Genomic DNA, 19,997 nt, shown 5'->3' on the forward strand with positions numbered 1-19,997 from the left:
TCTTTTGGCAATTGACTGGCCTTTTGCCTGACAACGATGCTTTCATTAATTGTTTTTAGCAATTGACTGGCCTTTTGCCTGACGACGATGCTTTCATTATTATTTTTTTTTTTTTTTACAATTGACTGGCGCAACGATGCTTTCACTAATTTTGTTTAGCAATTGGCTGGCCTTTTGCCAGACAACGATGCTGTCATTAATTTTTTTAGCAACTCACTGGCCTTTTGCCTGACAACGATGCTTTCATTAATGTTTTTTTACAATTGACTGGTCTTTTACCTGACAACGATAATTTAAATTTTTTTGCAATTGACTGGCATTTTGCTTGACAACAATGCTTTCATTAATTTTTTTTAGCAATTGATTGGCCTTTTGCCTGACAAATAATTTAATTTTTTCTAGCAATTGACTGACCTTTTGCTTGACAACGATGCTTTCATTAGTTTTTTTTTAGCAATTGACTGGCCTTTTGCCTGACGATATTTGAATTTCTTTTTTAGCAATTGATTGGCCTTTTGCCTCACAACGATGCTTTCATTAGTGTTTTTTACAATTGACAGGCCTTTTGCCTGACAACGATGCTTTCATTAAATTTTTTTTACAACTGACTGGCCTTTTGCCTCACAACGATGCTTTCATTAATTTTTTTTAGCAATTGAATGGCTTTTTGCCTGACAACGATGCTCTCACAGATTTTTTTTTAGCTCGGGTTTCTAAACGCAAGAGAAACAGAAAAGTACGCACATGTACTACACACTCGCACTAGCACCTCAGCAAGAAAAACTATATAGGCAACAAACAAAACAGGATAAACTGAGCTAAGGCAAAGCTTATCGTAAAATAGCACCACAGCTCAAGCAGCATATCTACAGGCAAACAAGAACGAACGCGCCGGCGTGCGCCGGAGAGAATACTTCGGATGGATGAATGGAATATAGGAGCGTTCCCTTTGAAACGGGGTGGTAGCAGTAGCTATCATGCTCATTTTTCTCCCTATATCTTAATTATTGATTTAGAATGGTTAACTAAACCATCATTCTGTTTATAAAAATTTTGTTCCTACATTACTAACAATATGTCACTTCTCTGCTTTTAAACCACCAATCTTCCAGTCGTTTTTTGCTAGTTTCCACCGCCGGTTTGTTCACCCGGCCACTGTTATCTCTAAACCCAAGAGCTTCAGGAACAGTGATTGCGCCTGCATCAACTTCCGGATGGATACTATTACATTCGAGTATAATATGGTCAATTGTTTCACTGGAGTTTCCACATACAGCACATGCGTCATCTCCATTGTTAAATTTCTTTTTGTAGCTGCGTGTTCTAAGGCACCTGATCTAGCTTCAAAAAGTAGAGCACTGCCTCTTGAGTTATCAAAGAAATCTTCCTTCCTGATCTGCATTTTCCACTTTCGCTATAATTCCACACACTGTTTCTTTTCCATCGAATTTATCCAATTTTTACCTTCTGTGTTTTTCACCTGTTGCTTAATGCTCTTTATTTCTCCGTCCTTGCTACTAGCATACTTACTAGTTAGTTTCCTAGTTCTTTTCCTCCACTGTGAGTCAACGCTTTTTAGGTACAGGTATTTAAATACTTTAGCATTCCTCATATAATATTTTACTCTGAGCTTCCTGTACTTCGAAAGATGCCCAGCCCATATCTCCCTGTACCGCCTCATTTGTAGTTTTGCCATGGGCACCTAGTGCTAATCGTCCAACGGATCTCTGATTTGTTTCTAATGTCGACTGTACCTCTGATTTTAGGCACAAAACCGCATTTCCGAAAGTAAGTCCGGGCACCATAATTCCTTTCCAAATACCCCTCAAAACCTCGTACCTATTGTATCCCCACAATGCCTTATGCTTCATTATCCCGGCATTCCTTCGCCCTTTGGCCTTAAGTGATTGCTCATGCTTTCCAATGTACGCCAATCCTTCGTTTATCCATACCCCCAGATATTTATAATCTGCTACTCTAGGTATTTCATGGCCTAGTATTTTAAGACCCTGATCACCTGAGGCGTTGAAAATCATCAGACCCGACTTAACTGCGCTGGAACTGAAGCCTAGAGCGTCCCCTTCATCTCCGCAATACTTAACTAGAGTTTGCAATTCTTCCAGACTCTCAGCTAGCAGCACAATATCGTCTGCATACATCAAACCGGAGAGGCGCTGCTCTACCGCTTTTCCACCTAATCTATATGACAGGTTAAAACCTAGGTTACCGTCTTGTATCCTCCGTTCCACGTTTATCATATAAAGGATGAACAGAAGCGGTGATAGAGGACAGCCTTGTCTTAATCCTTTGCATATACTTTGACGTCTTCCGTACTTCTTATCCTTCCCACGTAATTTCTACTTTGTTATCCCGGTATATTTACTGTAGGAACTCTATTTTCTCATAACCGATACCTTCTTTTAATATGTTCCACAGGAGTTCCCTGCTTATGTTGTCGTACGCCCCGTTTATGTCCAGGAAGGCCAAATACAAAGGTCTATTTTCCACTCTAGATATTTCAATGCATTGGGTGAGCACGAACAGGTCATCTAAGTGCCCACCATTTCTAAAGCAGTTCTGAAGTTCTCCGAGTATATTGTTACTTTCTACCCATGCTTGCACCTTTAATTTCACCGCCTGCATGGCTAACCTGTACATAACAGATGTTATGGTAATCGGCCTGTAGGATTTTATGTGCATCCTGTCTCCTTTCCCTTTATAAATCAAATTCATTTTACTCTGCCGCCAGCTGTCCGGAATTTGCTTATTCGTTATGACTGTTTCCAGAGCTTTTAACAACGTTTCCTTACTTTTTGGACCGAGTTCATTAATCAGCTTGATCGGAATTCCATCTATTCCTGTAGATGTATTTTTAGGAATATTTTTTTCTGCCTTTTTCCAGTTTAGATTAGTCAGTTCTAAGCTGCTTTGTATTCTGCTACCTTGTGTTGCTTCCTGATTTGCGGAGATTTCCCTATCGTCGCTTTTAAATGACTCGGCTATAACTGATGTAATGTAGTTCACTGCGTTGTCTCCCTTTAAACAATTTCCCTCGTTATCTTGAATCCGATCCTGCTTTCTTTGATTCTTCTTCCCTAGCCAGCTTATATGGTTCCAGAATTTTCTTGCTCCACCTCTAGAGGCATCGTGTATGTCAGCCATCCAGCGATCGATGGACTGCCTTATTTTACTTTGGACGAGGGCCTGCACCTGAAGTTTCTTTTGTCAATATGATTCCCATTTTTGGTCGATTTCCTCCTGAGATACCTGTGCTTTCTTTGCCACTCGGTGTTCCCTTGAAGCAGCCCGTCGTTGTTCAATAGCTTCCCTGATTTCCTTATTCCACCATCTCCATGGCTTCCTCTTTCTATTCCAGTGGTTTGCTACTTTAACCTCCTGAATTTTCCTCCTTATGAGTAGTTCTACCTGTTCATAATCCCAGTCTTCCATGGTGCTTTTCTCTATTGCTTCCTCTATGTCTGCTGCTATCTGCGCTATTTGATCGTCATTTGATTTTGCATTTACGTTTTGTCTAAGTTTCTGTTTTCATCAAGGGCTCCATCTGCAGACTAATACGTTTATGATCACTTCCCAGACTACACTTCCCTTCTTCGTCTATTTCCATTTTTGTGACCTTGCTATAAATTTCCTGCGACATTAGACAATAGTCAATGGTCGTCTGCCTGTTGCGGAATTCCCACATGATTTGGCCTTCACATTTTGTTTCTCTATTTACTATAACTGGATCGTGTCGCTCACAGAAATCTAGCATTAGCTTCCCGTTACAATCCGTGTATCCATCCAAATCGTCGATGCGGCCGTTCTTGTCCCCCAGCAGAATAATATTGGCCCCGTTTCCAAACTGGCTTATATCGTCACAGAGACATTCAACAAGATCCTTGTTTTCTTGCCTGCATTGGTGTCCTGCTCCTGTTAGTTCTACCTGTTCATAATCCCAGTCTGCCATGGGGCTTTTCTCTATTGCTTCCTCTATGTCTGCGACAGAAGAGCTGACAGCAGCGTCACAGCGGCGACCAGTGGCGGCGGCATGAACCGAAGGCGCGTTTTCTCCAAGCGGCGGAATGCGCGGTCGCGCCACCTCTCCCCTCTAGCCACCATAGCAATACTAGTGGATAAAAAAAAAAATCCATAAGGATCTATCAAAGGCAATACTTGTGGATCCAAAAAAAAAATCCATAAGAATCTATCCAAAGGCAATACTAGTGAATCCAAAAAAAAATCCATAAGGATCTATCCATAAGGATCTATCCAAGGGCAATACTAGTGGATTAAAAAAAAAAAATCCATAAGGATCTATCCAAAGAGAATATTGTAACGAGTACAAGGCAGCGATCACTGATCGGAACAGTTCCACGCGCTACACTCAGTTTTGTCCTCTTTGTCCTCTGTTCTTCTTTGTCCTCTTTTCAGAAAGGCACGCGGCATTACCCCTCCTCTTCGAAAGCGGCGACTCGACGCTGGGAATATCCTCAGATTATGCACACAGGAGAAGCAGGAAACACAAAGCTGCACACGCGCAAAAGATCACTGCCTCTCATAATACGGTTTCATCTGCACTACATGAACAGTTTCAGCACTTGAGCGCCGCCGTGTTGAAGGTCGCTGGCTCCGAGCAACAACTTCGTAAGTCACGTTACTAAGACGCCGAATGACCTCGTATGGCCCAAAGTAACGGCGAAGTAGTTTCTCGGAGAGTCCTCGACGGCGCACTGGTGTCCACACCCATACAAGATCGCCAGGTTGGTAGTGAACGTCTCGGTGTCGGAGGTTGTACCGACTGGCATCGCGATGTTGTTGTTGTTGAATACGGCATCGTGCGAGCTGGCGCGCTTCTTCGGCCCGCTGTAGAAATATGTCGACGTCTGCATAGGCGTTGGTGACATCGTCGCCATGACTTATGGGTAGCATAGCGTCCAACATTGTGGTGACGGGACGACCGTAGACTAGCTGGAATGGCGCAAGACGCGTCGTCTCCTGTTCAGCCGTATTGTATGCAAAAGTTGCATACGGAAGGACTTCATCCCACGTGCGATGCTCAACGTCGACGTACATGGAAATCATGTCTGCAAGCGTTCTATTGAGGCGTTCAGTCAGTCCGTTTGTTTGCGGATGGTAAGCAGTAGTCCTACGATGACTTGTGCGGGTAAGACTGAAGAGAGCCTGCATTAGTTCAGCCGTAAAGGCTGTACCGCGGTCAGTGATAATAACCGATGGGGCACCGTGGCGCAGTACGATGGTCTTAAGAAAAAACTGGGCTACTTCTGCAGCAGTTGCACGGGAAAGTGCCTGTGTCTCGGCGTATCGCGTTAAGTAGTCCGTCGCCACTACTATCCATCTGTGCCCTGATGCGGACGTTGGGAAAGGGCCCAGAAGATCCATACCCACTTGCTGGAAAGGGGCTGTTGGCGGAGTTATCGGCTGAAGGAGCCCTGCAGGCTTCAGCGGAGGTGTCTTTCGCCGCTGGCAATCTCGGCATGTTCTCACGTAGTGCTGGACTGAAGGCAGCAACTTAGGCCAATAGTATTTTTGTCGAATGCGTGCTAATGTTCGCGTGACCCCTAAATGTCCAGCCGAAGGCTCATCGTGGCATGCGTGCAAGATTTCTGGCCTGAGGTCGGACGGCACAACGAGAAGAAAGGTTTCCTTGTTGTGCTGAAAGTTTCTCTTATATAGGACGCCATTGCGAATGCTGTAGGAGGATAAACCCCGTGCAAAAGCACGTGGGACAGCTACATCAAGGCCTTCGAGATGCTCAATAAGCGGGCGTAAACCGGGGTCAGCCCGTTGACGCTGGGCCATGTCGGTGGTCGTGACGACAGCAAGAAACGGGAAGTCATCGTCTTCTCTGTCGGGAGGGGCAGCATCAACTGGTGCACGAGACAAGCAATCGGCGTCGCTGTGCTTACGGCCGCTCTTGTATACAACCGTAATGTCGTATTCTTGGAGACGGAGACTCCACCTTGCAAGCCGTCCAGAGGGGTCTTTGAGGTTGGCTAGCCAGCATAACGAATGGTGGTCGCTCACAGCCCTAAAAGGTCGGCCGTAAATATAGGGTCGGAACTTAGTTATGGCCCAAACTACCGCGAGACACTCCTTTTCCGTGGTTGAGTAGTTTGTCTCTGCTTTTGAAAGAGAGCGACTTGCGTAAGCGATAACTTTTTCAGTGCCATTTTGCCACTGAATCAGAACGGCACCGAGTCCAAAATTACTGGCATCGGTATGGATATCCGTAGCGGCGTTTTCGTCAAAAATGGGCAAGTATCGGGGCGGCCTGCAGTCGTCGGCGCAACTCGTTGAAAGCATCCTCTTGATCATCTTGCCACGCAAAAGGAACATTGTCTCGGGTAAGACGCGTAAGAGGCTCGGCAATCACTGAAAAATTCTCTACGAAACGCCTGTAATAGGCACAAAGCCCCAAAAACCTTCTAACGGACTTTTTGTCGGTTGGGCGCGGAAACTTTTTCACAGCAGCAGTCTTGTCGGGATCTGGTTTCACGCCCTCAGAACTAATAACATGGCCAAGAAAGCGGAGCTCCTGGAATCCGAAATGACATTTCTGTGGTTTTATCGTCAGTTGGGCTGAACGCAGTGCCTGTAGTACCATTCGCAGTCGGTCAAGGTGCTCCTCAAAACTAGCCGCGAAAATGACGACATCGTCAAGATACACTAAGCACGTTTGCCACTTCAGTCCAGAGAGAACGGTGTCCATCATTCGCTGGAAGGTTGCTGGTGCAGAACAGAGACCGAAAGGAAGCACTTTAAATTCATAAAGGCCGTCGGGGGTGACGAACGCTGTTTTCTCTCTGTCCCTTTCGTCCACTTCTATCTGCCAGTAGCCATTCTTGAGGTCAAGCGACGAGAAATATTTGGCATTGCGTAACCGGTCCAATGCGTCGTCGATACGTGGGAGCGGGTATACGTCCCGTTTCGTTACCTGATTTAACTTACGATAATCGACGCAAAAACGCAAGGTGTTGTCTTTTTTCTTCACCAACACTACAGGCGAAGCCCAGGGGCTGGTAGACGGCTGTACCACGTCATCGATAAGCATTTCCTGCACCTGTCTTCGAATAGCCTCTCGTTCCGTTGACGACACTCGGTATGGGTGTTGGGAAATCGGCTTGGTCTCCGCGTCAACCATAATGCGGTGTTTGGCTACTGGTGTACGCCCAACTTTCGAAGACGTTGCAAAGCATCCAGCAAATTCCTGAAGGAGGTCCAGGAGTCGCCGCCGCTCAACCACCGACAGATTGGCATTAATGTCCACAGTTGATAGAATGTCGGGTGCATTACATCTGGCTGGTGACGGCGGCGCCAGAGTACAGATGTTCCCTGGCTCAATAAAGTCGGCAACATACGCGATGGCCGTTCCTTTCGCAATGTGCTGAAACTCGGTCCCGAAATTCGTAATCCAGAGCTTCGCACAACCATCCCGTAAGCGAACAAGTCCTCTTGCAGCGCAGATCCCTTTCTCAAGAAGCAAGCCCACGTTAGTCTCTGCCAGTACGTCTCGGTCGCATGGTGAGTCACTTTCTACCAAGACCATAATGCTGCACCGTGGCGGGACCGTAACGTCAGCAGCTGTAATACGTAAGGCGGACGTTGATGAACCGTCGACGCTAGATCTCGCAATGGCTTGGCTCGGCGAAAATGTCACTCGTGATTCTTGTAAATTAATTATCGCACCATTAGCCTGTAAGAAGTCCAAGCCGAGTATGACGTCTCGCGAACAGTGGGTAAGTACAACGAAGTCGCAAACATAAACAAATCCGTCAATTGCAACTCTCGCAACGCATCTTCCAGCCGGGGTAATAAGGTGTCCCCCTGCAGTGCGGATCTGAGGCCCAGTCCACTCGGTTAAAACTTTCTTCAATTTCCTGGCTAACCCACTGCTCATAACTGAATAGTCCGCCCCCGTATCAACTAAAGCTGTAATGAGACAATCGTCGATAGAAACTGGTATGTCCGAAACTGCGCACTCAGGTTCATCGTTACATGTCGCCGTCTGATAGCCGTTATCTTGCACTAAACTTGATGGAGGATGTTCAGCACTTCGCTCGTCAGCGGCCTCACCTCCGCAGGTCGCTGTTCCTAGTTTTCCCGAAGCCTCGGGGAGCGGGGGCTCGTCGAGCGGCTAGTGCGGGATGTAGAGGGCCGTGGACTTGGAGAACGATAACGGGAAGAGGTAATGACGCGGGACCCGTACTGTGGGACGTCCGGAGGATTCGTATGCGTCGACAGGTACTCCTCGATTTCGGGTGGTCGTTCACCACTCCGAGGACATCGTGCACGCGGATGAAAGCCACGAAGTCCGGCGCGGCGGTACGGACATAACCTTAACATGTGACCGGCCTCACCACAGTGATAACAAAGGGGCTGATTGTCAGGGGTACGCCAGACGTCAGTCCTTCGGAATCGTGCTTCGGCTAGAAGAGGAGGATGGCGTGGGCTTGGATCAAGAGTAGGGGGGTTCACTCTGGCTCTGGGAGAGCCGTACCCACTGTGGTGCTGGTTTGGATGCGGCACAGTGGGGTTCCCTCTTGGAGGATCACAGAGGTTATGCTGCTGAAGCACGGCCGCGTACGTTGGCACACTCGGTGGCGGTGGCTGCACACCAGGCACAGACGGTTCCGGGACGACGGCTTGCCTCACTTCTTCGCGAACGACCTCCGCGAGTGATGGAAGCCTCGACGACGATGTTAGACCCTGTAGCTGAATATGTCTCAGCTCTTCCCTGACCACAGATCGAATCAGCTCCCTTAAGGCATCATCAGAACCGTTGATGCCGGAACCGTAGACGACCGGTGACATGGCGGACACGTTACGGTTATAGTGCTGAGCCCTGTGTCGAAGTGTTTGTTCTATCGTGGTGGCCTCCGCTAGAAACTCTGATGCCGTGCCAGGTGGATTGCGCACAAGCCCAGCAAATAGTTCTTGCTTCACCCCGCGCATTAGGTGGCGCACTTTCGTCTCCTCTGACATATTTGGATCAGAACGCCTAAAAAGGCGGATCATGTCCTCGTAGAACATTCCAATGCTCTCATTTGGGGCTTGGATACGAGATTTCAGCGCCGACTCCGCACGCTCTCTTCGGTCGTTGGCGGTGTAGGTCGCCAACAGATGGCGACGAAAGAGGTCCCATGTTGATAGTGTCGTTTCGTGGTTCACGAACCACGTCCGCGCTGAATCTTCGAGAGCAAAGTAGACATTATAGAGCTTCCTTTGCTCATCCCAGCCGTTGTAATTGGCGACCCGTTCGAATTGGTCCAGCCAGTCTTCAGCGTCCTCATAAAGCTCGCCATGGAAGGACGGTGGCGTTCGAGACTGGAGGACGACGAACTGGGGTGAAGACTCTCCGTTAGAAGCAATGTTCGGGTTGGACCTATGCATGTTGGCCACAGGCGTGCAGGAAAGAGGCCCGAACTCTGGCGACTGACCTCGAAGGCGGCGGCTGCAACTGCGATGGACCGGTGTCAAATCCGTGGTGGCTCTCGGTTGCCCTTGAGGGGTTGCACTCAGCAAAAAGGGAAATCGTACCCCGCTGCTCCACCAGAAAATGTAACGAGTACAAGGCAGCGATCACTGATCGGAACAGTTCCACGCGCTACACTCAGTTTTGTCCTCTTTGTCCTCTGTTCTTCTTTGTCCTCTTTTCAGAAAGGCACGCGGCAATATTAGTGGATCCAAAAAAATCCATAAGGATCTATCCAAAGGCAATACTAGTGGATCCCAAAAAAATCCTCAAGGATCTATCCAAAGGCAATAGTAGCGGATCCAAAAACAAATCCATAAGGATCTATCCAAAGGCAATACTAGTGGATCAAAAAAAAATCCATAAGAATCTATCCAAAGCAATACTAGTGGATCAAAAAAAAATCCATAAGGATCTATCCAAAGGTAATACTTGTGGATCCAAAAAATATCCATCAGGATCTATCCAAAGGCAATACTAGTGGATTCAAAAAATCCATAAGGATCTATCCAAAGGCAATAATAGTGGATCGAAAAAATCCATAAGTATCTATCCAAAGACAATATAAGTGGATCCAAAAAAATCCATAACGATCTATCCAAAGGCAATACTAGTGGATCCAAAAAAAATCCATAAGGATTTGTCCACAGGCAATACTAGTGGATCCGAAAAAATGTCCATCAGGATTTATCCAAAAGCTCCTGGCATTTAGATTTCAATTTATCATGTATTTAGAAACTCCACGCAGCCTTGCCAGGGTATGTCCATCTCCTCGATTTTGCCACTCTGGGCTCATGTGTCGACTGCTTCGTTACCAACTGTCCCGGCATGGCTTGGGACCCAGCAGAATCTGGTGTCACTGTGTTGGAACTTTTTCTGTGCTGCATACGATATGCCCTACTCTGGGTTGAACTCCATTTCTTGAATGGAGATTATGCTGCTTTTCATGATCCCATCTACAACTATTCTGCCCACAGCTACACACACTGCACAGCACTAAGCAGTAAATATTGATGCGCAGTTCGCTAGTCTCATTATTGTTTCCCGTTTCCGTTTTACTACTGCACACTGCAGGTTTTGAGCAATCTGCGTAAAATTACATGCAACTTCCACGGGTACGCCTTTTTGTATACACATCTGCCAATCCCTTTTGAGTTCAGTATAGTATCCAGTATTAACTGTACAACATTAGGAAAAGGGCAGGCCAGGGAAGAAAACATCCTACCAGAAACAGGCATGTGATGCGAGGGCAAGAAAACCAATGGGTAACTAAGTGGATTCCATGGGAAAGCTGTGTAGTGGGGGACATCAAGTATGTGGCCAGATGAGATTAGGACGTTCACAGGGTCAGGTGGATGCAGCTGGCACAGGACCAGGTTTGATGAAGGGCCTTTGGTCTGCTGTAGGTGTAGTCAGGCTGGTGATGATTATGACCATACCATACCATGTTGAAAAGGGAATATTATTGAGCTAGTTGGTTCATGACTTAGAACATAACAGGGCGAAACCACGGGAAGAAGCACAGACACGAGCGCTGACTTACAACTGAGTGTATTTCGTGCAAGAATACAGATACGGAAGGAAAGCAGAAGAAAACACAAAAATCACAGAATTACAAAATACAGTAGAATTTCGGTGATACAAAATTCAAAGGGAGACGAAAATTTTCGTATCACCCGAAATTTCGTATCACCAAAAAACGAGCAAAATCCGTTTTCAAGCCTTCCAACAGGTACGAAATATTTATTTTCGTTGAAAGAAATCGCGTATATCCTTCTTCACCTTCTTTTCCGCGAGATCTGATAACAGAGAGTTTTGAAAACTGAAAAAATTGGGCCGCTGTCTTCTCCCGCACAGACTCGGAGGTCACGGCGCGCCGCAGAACATCGATGGCGAGCATCGTTTCTGCTGCCGTCGGCGGTGGGTCATCAACGCTTTGGCTGTCGTCATCTTCGTCACTGCATGGAATGCCAGGCTGTGATGACGCTTCCTCCGCAATATCTTCAACCGTGCGGAGACCACAGGTGGCAAGGTCGTCGTCCGTAGTGACGAAATCGTCGACGCAACAGTCGACGTCAAGTTGATTCCAGACATCGATGGGAATCGGGTCTGGCACTTGCGAGGCAATAGCCACAGCGGATATGAAAACCCCACACTTCGCGAAACAATTGGCGATGGTCGTAGGAACGACGCGATCCCAGGCAATTGCAAGAAAATGCACAGCGTCCAGAAGAGTGATCTGGAGATTCGCGTCCTTCCTTTCAATCTTCGCGAGAAGGCGGCGCACCAACAAAGCTTTGAAATGGTGCTTAACATTCCTTATAATCCCAGCATCCAGTGGTTGCAAATGACTTGTTGCGTTCGGGGGCAGGAACACCACCTTAACGCTCTGCAGTGTCATTTGTTTTGGATGGGCGGTGCACTGGTCCAGCAGCAAAACTATTTTTCTGTTGTGGCAAGGCATCTTGCCGTCGAGGTACGTGACGAATTCCATAAACAAAGAAGACGTCATCCATGTTTTTTTGTTCACCTTGTAGACGCAGGGCAATCGACCGGCTGCCTTAAAGCATCGGGCCTTTTGTTATTTGCCAATGACTGTCAGCGGCATCTTTTCCGATCCGTCGGCGTTGCAACAAAACAAAACTGTGATACGTTGTTTGCTCTTTTGTCCGCCCCGGCAGGCATCGCCTTTAAAGCACAAACTTTTTTTGGGCTAGAGATTGTAAAACAGCCCTGCTTCATCTACATTAAAAACATCACGTGCCTCATATCCCGCTATGTAAGACGGCAGTGTGGTTGTCATCCAGTCTTCCACGGCGGAGGAGTCAACTTCTTTTCCTTCGCCACAAACGGTCTTGTAGGAAAGATTATGACGCGCCTTGAACCGGTGAATCCATCCACCGGAGGCCTGAAAGTCGCCAATTCCAAGTGTGAGTGCGATGTCCGCTGCCTTCTCACGAAGCACTTTTCCGTCGATGTTGATGCCGGCCGCTGTGACCTCTCTGAACCACGTTAGAAGAACCTCTTCCAACTTCACATGGTGGGCAGATTTGGCTTCTTTAGAATTCATGGCGAAGTGCTGCACATTCTGCATAATTTGGTCGCGCTGACCAACGATCGTTGACAACGTTGACAGCGGCAGGCCTAGCTCCTTGGCCATGTCAGTGCGCCTTTTCTTGGGCTCTTTGTCCACCTTATTTAAAATTTCCAATTTGTCTTTAAAGGTCAGCGCCTTTCTCTTCCGTGACATTGCAGTATGATGTACCTTTTCGCGTTGCCGAGATGATCACGAAACGACGCGCTATCAACGCGGTGTCAGCCTCAACAAACGAGAAAACGAAGCAACGTGTAGCAACGTGTTGCCGCTGCAGCGGAGACTCCAGAAAGCGGAAGAGCGTGGCCTGCGGGGCGGCGGAGAAATGTGGAGAGGGCCGCAAGGCCGTGCGCACAATTAAAAAAAAAAAAAAAGCGGGGGGAGGGGAGAGAAAGAGAGAGAGCGGAAGGGGGGGGGGGCAAAATATCGCCGCCTTCCTTCGCCAACTTCGCTGCTGCTGCGGGTTGCCAAGCCGGTTTTTTCCCGCTGTAATTTTTTTTTCTTCTTTCGCGCGCGTGTGCGTGATCCATGCTATCAGTGCTGCGCCGCTGCGCATGCTTTTCTCGCTGTGTGTGTGTGCGTGGGCCTCGCCCGGTCCTGATACCGAAGTTCGTATCACCCGTAGCGAAAAGAAAAAGTGTTTGGAACATCCGACTTTTTGCCCACTGAACGCAATGCAATTCGGCCGGGGAATTTTATGAATTCGTATCACACCGAATTTCGTATCAGCCGAGTTCGTATCACCGAGATTCTACTGTATCACAAATTCTTTGTCATGGATAACAAAGGCTTCGTAAAGCTCCCGTATTAGCTGGCTATTATACGTGCGCAGCACTTTGCACTTTCCGAACTGAGGAATGCACCCACATGAAGACACGTGGTTCGCAAGAAAGCTTTGCTAGTCCTCACGTCATTCGCGTGCTCTCTTAATCTGCCATAAACGACGAACAGCTTATAAAGCTTGCATTTTCACTGAGAGTAGGCTCTCGGTTATTGGAATGTAGTAACCTATCAATGCAACTCAGTGTGTTCCTTTAAAGGTCCACTGAAACGGCCACCAAGAAGCCACTGATAAACGTGTTCAGTGTGTAGAACAAATACTTTTGAGCACTAACCCAAATTACAACTCCTTGGAACAAAGCCAGCGATTTATTATTAATTTTTAAAAACAGCGTTTTTTGAAATTCGCGGGCAGAGAAGTCGTCGTTTGGCGGTGTCGCATGGAACTATTTCCTTAACCCGTGAGGTCACGGGTGAGTTGACTGGCAAGGCTTGCTAGAAGCTGCCATTCGCTGCGGCCACTGCAGCCATGACGTCACGGACACACTTCCGGTAGCTGCGAAAGTCGTCTGCTCGTGCGCTGCTCGAACTCTGTGCGGGCTGTTACACAGCTCGCCGCCCTTATCGGTTAGGCGACCATTGCCCATCAAGTACAACAACCGAAGCGACGCAGTGATCGGCGGAACGAAGCTGCATTTACAAATATCTTATTTATATAACGTGGTTTCAGGAGTATCGGAGTGTTGTCCGACGAGGCGTCAACAGCACGGTCAAGCCCCGCACAATGGCAGCACCTCCTCTACCGCCGTAAACACCGCCGCTGTGGCCCCTCCTCCCGCATACCGTTCGCGAACGACACGGCGGATCGTTAGCACCGATGTCCGAAATAAAGCGTGCTAAAATTTGTTGGCGTCTGGAATACTGAGCCAAATATCAAGCATGAAGCCCTTGTGAGGATCGCTGACCAGCAGCAAATTGCTGGTAAGAGCGATAGCCGTGATACAAGCTAGTTTCTGCTCAAGCCAGCTGCCGCTGGTGCATTTCGGCTGATCCGATCTGCTCTTACTAGCTCTGCGATTAATGCGTCGCCAGAGTTAATCCTATAATTATTTTATTATGGCAGGATAGGATTCACTATAAGGCAGTTTCATAAGTAGACGATTTACGGCAGCGTTGATCAGTTCCAAAGCACCGACCGCCGCGGCTTCGAGGCGAAACAATTTAGGCTTAGCGACGACTAGGGACGGTCACGCACGGCACCGTCGTTCGCCGCGCCCGCGCGCCCCACCCTTGCGGTAACGTACCTGAGCCTGCTCGCGGCATCCCGTACTGCAAGCGTTGCAAACTCGTGTGCTTTCATAGCTAAGGCCGGGCATTTTTTGACGTTCTGCTCAGCAACAAGCCGTTCAAACGATACTGCAGGCAAGACAAGGCTTCAGTACGCAGTCGGTGCGCTGTCGGCCGTAATCGAAGACGTCGGGCGGCACTATATTCTATACATCGATCTCTAAAATTAAACGTGATACAGTGAGCAAATGAATAACTTTGTGAAGCAGACCCGCTCGTACGTTTCGCGCACTCGGGTGCCGAAGAGTAGCCTCCGTCAACAGACGCCGTCATAACCTCGATCACACCGTGACCTCGATTAACGACGCAAACCGAGGTCGCCAAGCTCGGTTTGCGATAACCGCGGTTATTTGGTCCGCAGTGTAACGTGGGCTAACCACGGGTTCGCAGTTACACTAACCATCGCTACGCGAACTCGCGAACAACTCAGGCGTGTGCGAGCGAGGACGAGTTGACGCAAATACGCCAGCGAGCGAGCGCGCGTGAACCGGAAGTTCGTCGAAGTGACGCATTTCTGGGCGGAGCTTTGAACTTGCTTGTATTCTTTATTTTTTTATCGCTCCCTTCGGCGTAAGGGTTGAGAGGGAAATTTGGAAGGGTCATTTTTAATCGCTGATATCTCTGGTGTTACAGAAGCTAGATAGAAAATTTTTGCGGGAGAATGATGGGTGGTTCAATATCTATCAGTGTTATGGCGTTGCTTACCCTTCTTGGTGAACCATTTCAGTGGACCTTTAAGAACCTGTTTCGATTGAGTCAACAGAGTCCTTTATCAGACTCTCGAGTCTTGTACTGAACAAGCATCAGCATGAGCACTTGAACAGGGCGCTCACCTCAGCCAGGCGTTTCCGCACTGCGTCGAGCTGCTGCCTGAGGGAGGCCACCCCCTGTGCCGCCCTGGGTCCCTCCCGGTGCACCTCGTCCTCAGGGAGAAGCACATGCGGGGGAATGTGCATTATCTCCTGCCTCAGTAGCTCCTGCAGTGATGGGAAGAAACACAGCACAGCATTTCTGCATGGCCACTACAGAACATTGCACCTGCTAGCCCAACTGCTAATGGCCACTCGTATTTTAACGTCATCAGTCACATGCCATCAAAACATCTGGGGGGCACTTAAGCTTCGCTTTTCAGTTATGTTCTTGAAAAAAACCAGTCAAAACACGAAGGACAAAGAGGAAGACGAGGCACACACATCGACTGGCACGCACATTGAGGCACATACATCCAGTCGATGTTTGTGACTCGTCTACCTCTTTGTCCTTCGTGTTTTGACTGGTTTTTTTCAAGAACATGTACCAACTGACCCAAGTTTCAACTCTGTTGCTGTATATGATGTGCTCTCATTAATGGCTCCCTGTTCATCCGATTATTGCTTAACACTTTCCATTAGAGACATATCGGCATAGAGTTATGGGAAAGACCAGCCAACACCTATAAAGCTCCGCTTCTTTATGGGAAAGACCAGCCAACACCTATAAAGCCCCGCTTCTTTAACAATGCCGTGCAGACAGCCCAGGGGCTTACCTGGAACCCTTACACAAGGGTCCTGGAAGGTTTGATTTCCACTTTGCTCGAGAGGGACGACGGTGACGCGAAACCCAGGAACGGGCGCGCTCTAAAAAGCGGTGTTGAAAACACTACCGCATTTGACCTGCCATGTCAAATAGAGACATACAGGTGTTCATCAGATAAGCTAACTCTTATGCAGATGATCTGCTTTTTTCCAGCCCATTCAATGATTCGAACTTCTGCTTAATTCAAACATTTTTTCTGGTCCTTTCAAGGCTGAATTAACAAGAATTTAATGTAACACGTTCAAGTACAAATCTCCGCATTTAGAGACTTGAATTAAGTTTTAAAGTCTGTAACCAACAGTAATGACAGTTATTTCCATGCACCAAACAAAACATACAACACTATTGTTAGCGATAACATATCTTTAGAGTTTCTATGCAAATCACAATGGCTGCTATTGGACGAGAGTGACGAGTGAATTTCTCTCATCATGATCATCAGCCGGACTATACTCACTCCAGGGCAAAGGCCTCTTCATTTTACTCCAATTAATCTGGTCCTGTGCTAGCTGCATCCACTTGACCCAAGTTGGTTAAGCGCTGCCAAGACCCTCGCTCGCTTACGATGCAACGAAAAGGCACACCTTCTTTATGAGTCTTCGCCGTAAAAAATATGCTAAGACTCTTGCCATTGCAGTCACTTATAGACTTTGCTAATCTTGGTAGATCCAGTTCATTGGAGAGAAAATCATACGATGATGAACCAACTAGCCCAGCCACAAGTTTTACTTCAGTGCCTAACTGCTCCCATTCCATGTCCTCGAATACACCCTCTAAGCAAGCTGTAGATAGAACTGGGGAGATCAGTCTCCTTGCCCAACACCTTTCTTAATTGGAATTTTATCACTTTCTTTATGCAGAACTATGGTTGCTGTGCAGCCATTATACATATCTCTTTTTTTATGTGTGTCTATATATACAAACACACCATCATCGCATTGTTTTTTCCTTCCATTTTTCATTTAATATTCTTTATCCCGATAATCACCATAAGACTAATTCTTGTCAATTCTTGCCGAAATCCTCAACATTTGCCTTAGACTCGTAAACTGTCAGCTCCTTTAAACTCTGTAATATCCAGCCCCTCATTTCCCTATATATACATAGCTTTTCTGTCGACTGGTTATATTGCAGATATGATCGATGGTAGAGTATCGATCCATCGATAGATCGATGGACAGGTGATTAATGGATGGTAGAAGGATACTCTACCATCTCACCATACTTTCTCTTTAAGAGTTTTCTCTCAAAACACTGAGCCGCTGAATGATGTGGACTAGTTATGTCTCGCCTGGCTGTCGGTATAGACGCACAGGATCCATGAATGGCAATGCCAAACACTGATTCCACTGAATAATGTTCCAGCTCCCATCTCTTCACCACGCCATGGCTGCCAACAGTTTTGTCATTGATGTCCTGGTGGCCTCCTTCCAAGTCTCTAGGCTCCTTAGCTATGCACCACCAAGTCTAGCAGAGCCTGCCTCGGAATAACAGAATACGAGGACGAAACGAAGGAAAGATGACACAAGTACTATGGACTATAATCAACTTTCCCATCCTTGCAACAACAGAAACGCCCGCCACAGTGGCTCAGTGACTAGGTTATGAAGCATCTGAGTTTGAACCTTGCTGCCGCAGCCACTTCGATGGAGCCCACATACAGGGTCATCCACTTCTAGCTATAACATGGACGCTGCTTTCAAAGCAATACTGTGTTGCACGCAGATGAGTATCGATGCAAAACGATGCAAGCACAGAGGGAGCCGGACGTGCTGCTTCACATGGCCTGCCACTTAACTTTATTGCGTGGCCGGGTCAGATGCAATGACGATTTGAAAGCAGGGACCTTGTTATAGCTAGAAGTGTGATGTCAATGCAAGGCGAACATTAGCACTTGCAGCCTTCCACTGCGGCATCCCCCATAGCCTGAGTCGTTTTGAACCGTTGCGCCCCATAAACCAAACCAACCAAACCAATAAGAAGCGAGTACGTTTAGTCATATGTGCTGTAAAGAAACACATCCCACCTGGCAAGGTCCAAGGTTACCCTGCAAATAGAATAGTTTACATAATGATTAAATAATGCTACCGTCTACACATTAGGCGAGGAACTCCAACTTAAGTTTGGCACTGAGCTGCATAAAGGGAAGAGCTACATTGCAAAACTTCTTCTCATCAGTGTAAACAGTCTCATTAGATATCAGGAATGAGGGTAGAACAAGAGAATGGAGATGGCTACATAGTATGAAGTTTACCTCAACTTAAAGGGCATACAGTTAAGCATCTATGTAACAAACCTCCATGTAGCGAATTCCTCGATATTGCGAAGTTGTTCAATTCCCTAACGCTGCCACTGAAGAATGTGCATTTGAAAATTCCATGCAACGAACACGTCGCAGCAGTTGACTTCCATATAACGAACGCATGGTACCGGCATCGACTATCTCTTAGCTAGTGCTGAACTGCTGGAAGTTTGGCAGAGCCTCGTAAGTTTCAGGGCGATAAACACAAATTGACATGAGATGAACGTCTACGATAGCAACGACCGACCGTAGTTGATACAATTAATGCTTCACGTTTAAGCGCCGACGGCGCATCTACACGGCAAATGCAGCAGTCTCTGCTGCTTTCTTTTGGAACATGGCACTACAATAGTTCATGTTCAAAAGCAACAAAAGTTAGCAGAAAAAAGAAGAAAAACCCCAGGCCCACAAACAGCATGCACCCATTGCTGCCACCACACGGTTGCTCATGGGCTCCTGCACACTGGTAGCGGCAACAGTGGAGTACAGCTGTGTATGTGCTCGAGCCGGCCCGAAAGCTCATACTCGGCCTTTATATTTGAGCACTGGGCCGGGCCAGACCAGGCATAAGCCCTCTCAGTGTTGGGCCATGCTCGCCTTGGTTCTGTAGCATATAAGGCCCGTGCCGGGCTCTCAAAATTTCAGCCCGTGCATACCTCTACAGTGGGCCATGCCGGCGACACAAGGCAAAGTCAATTTCCTGGGGCAAGGGAGGGGAGTGGGCGAATGGGGACATGTGTGAAGACGCAGGCGCTTCCTCGCTCAGTGGCGGCCGCTCTCTACCAGACTGATTCCTCCTCCATCCCCTTTCTCTACTCCCTCATAGACACGAGCCGTGGCAGAGGTGGAGGCTGCTGCCGCAGTCACACCGCACCCTCAGAGCAATTCTCATTTACTGCAAGCAGGTGCTTCCGCATAACTTCCAAGTAACATTTGTTTGCATTATAATGTGCTAGCATGTATTGGTTTTTTAAATGCATCGAAATGAAATATATTGAAATATTATTGTATAACTCTTCACGAAGTGTAAACACTGCATTTGCTAATTGTATGAGCTTCATGTTCATATTCCTTTTTTTTATATCTGCTGTGTGTATAATTGTTTACGAAGTGTAAGCATTGCTTTTGCTCTCATGTTCATATTCATTTTTGATTGTGCTGTGAAGTCCACTGCGAGATGCTGCTTGTAATACCTCTGTCACACGGGCAATCTCAATGCCCATTGAGTGAATGGTCATTGGAATTTTCGAGGGTCATCGAGATGCACCAATGCCACACCGCAAATTTCAGACTATTGAGTAGTGAGCGTGTCAAGCGAGAGATGGCGCCACGGGTAAAAACACCTAGTAAAAATATGAAGTGAAACAGGATAAAACGAGGTGGATATCGCACTAACAGCTATTATT

At 47.3% G+C, this 19,997-nt stretch overlaps 1 protein-coding gene and 1 long non-coding RNA gene across 3 annotated transcripts in view; one reads left to right on the forward strand and one right to left on the reverse strand.

Moving 5' to 3' along the window:
- LOC146177926 (uncharacterized) overlaps nt 1-17,791 on the forward strand; it is a 78,307-nt gene extending 60,516 nt beyond the window's left edge. Inside the window, exon 3 of the long non-coding RNA XR_014701109.1 lies at nt 17,655-17,791. This is a non-coding gene — a long non-coding RNA (uncharacterized LOC146177926). The remainder of the gene's footprint in view (nt 1-17,654) is intronic.
- Nucleotides 1-19,997, reverse strand: part of LOC146177930 (protein MIS12 homolog) — a 46,925-nt gene that overhangs the window by 12,642 nt on the left and 14,286 nt on the right. For both annotated transcript variants that reach the window (XM_084580666.1, XM_084580665.1), the window contains one exon: nt 15,548-15,691. In XM_084580666.1, coding sequence (XP_084436792.1) covers nt 15,548-15,691 — 144 coding nt within the window. The remainder of the gene's footprint in view (nt 1-15,547; nt 15,692-19,997) is intronic.

Source organism: Amblyomma maculatum, chromosome 10, assembly GCF_055883805.1.
Source record: "Amblyomma maculatum isolate TAMU_Amacu chromosome 10, ASM5588380v1, whole genome shotgun sequence".
NCBI classification, from domain to species: Eukaryota; Metazoa; Arthropoda; class Arachnida; order Ixodida; family Ixodidae; genus Amblyomma; species Amblyomma maculatum.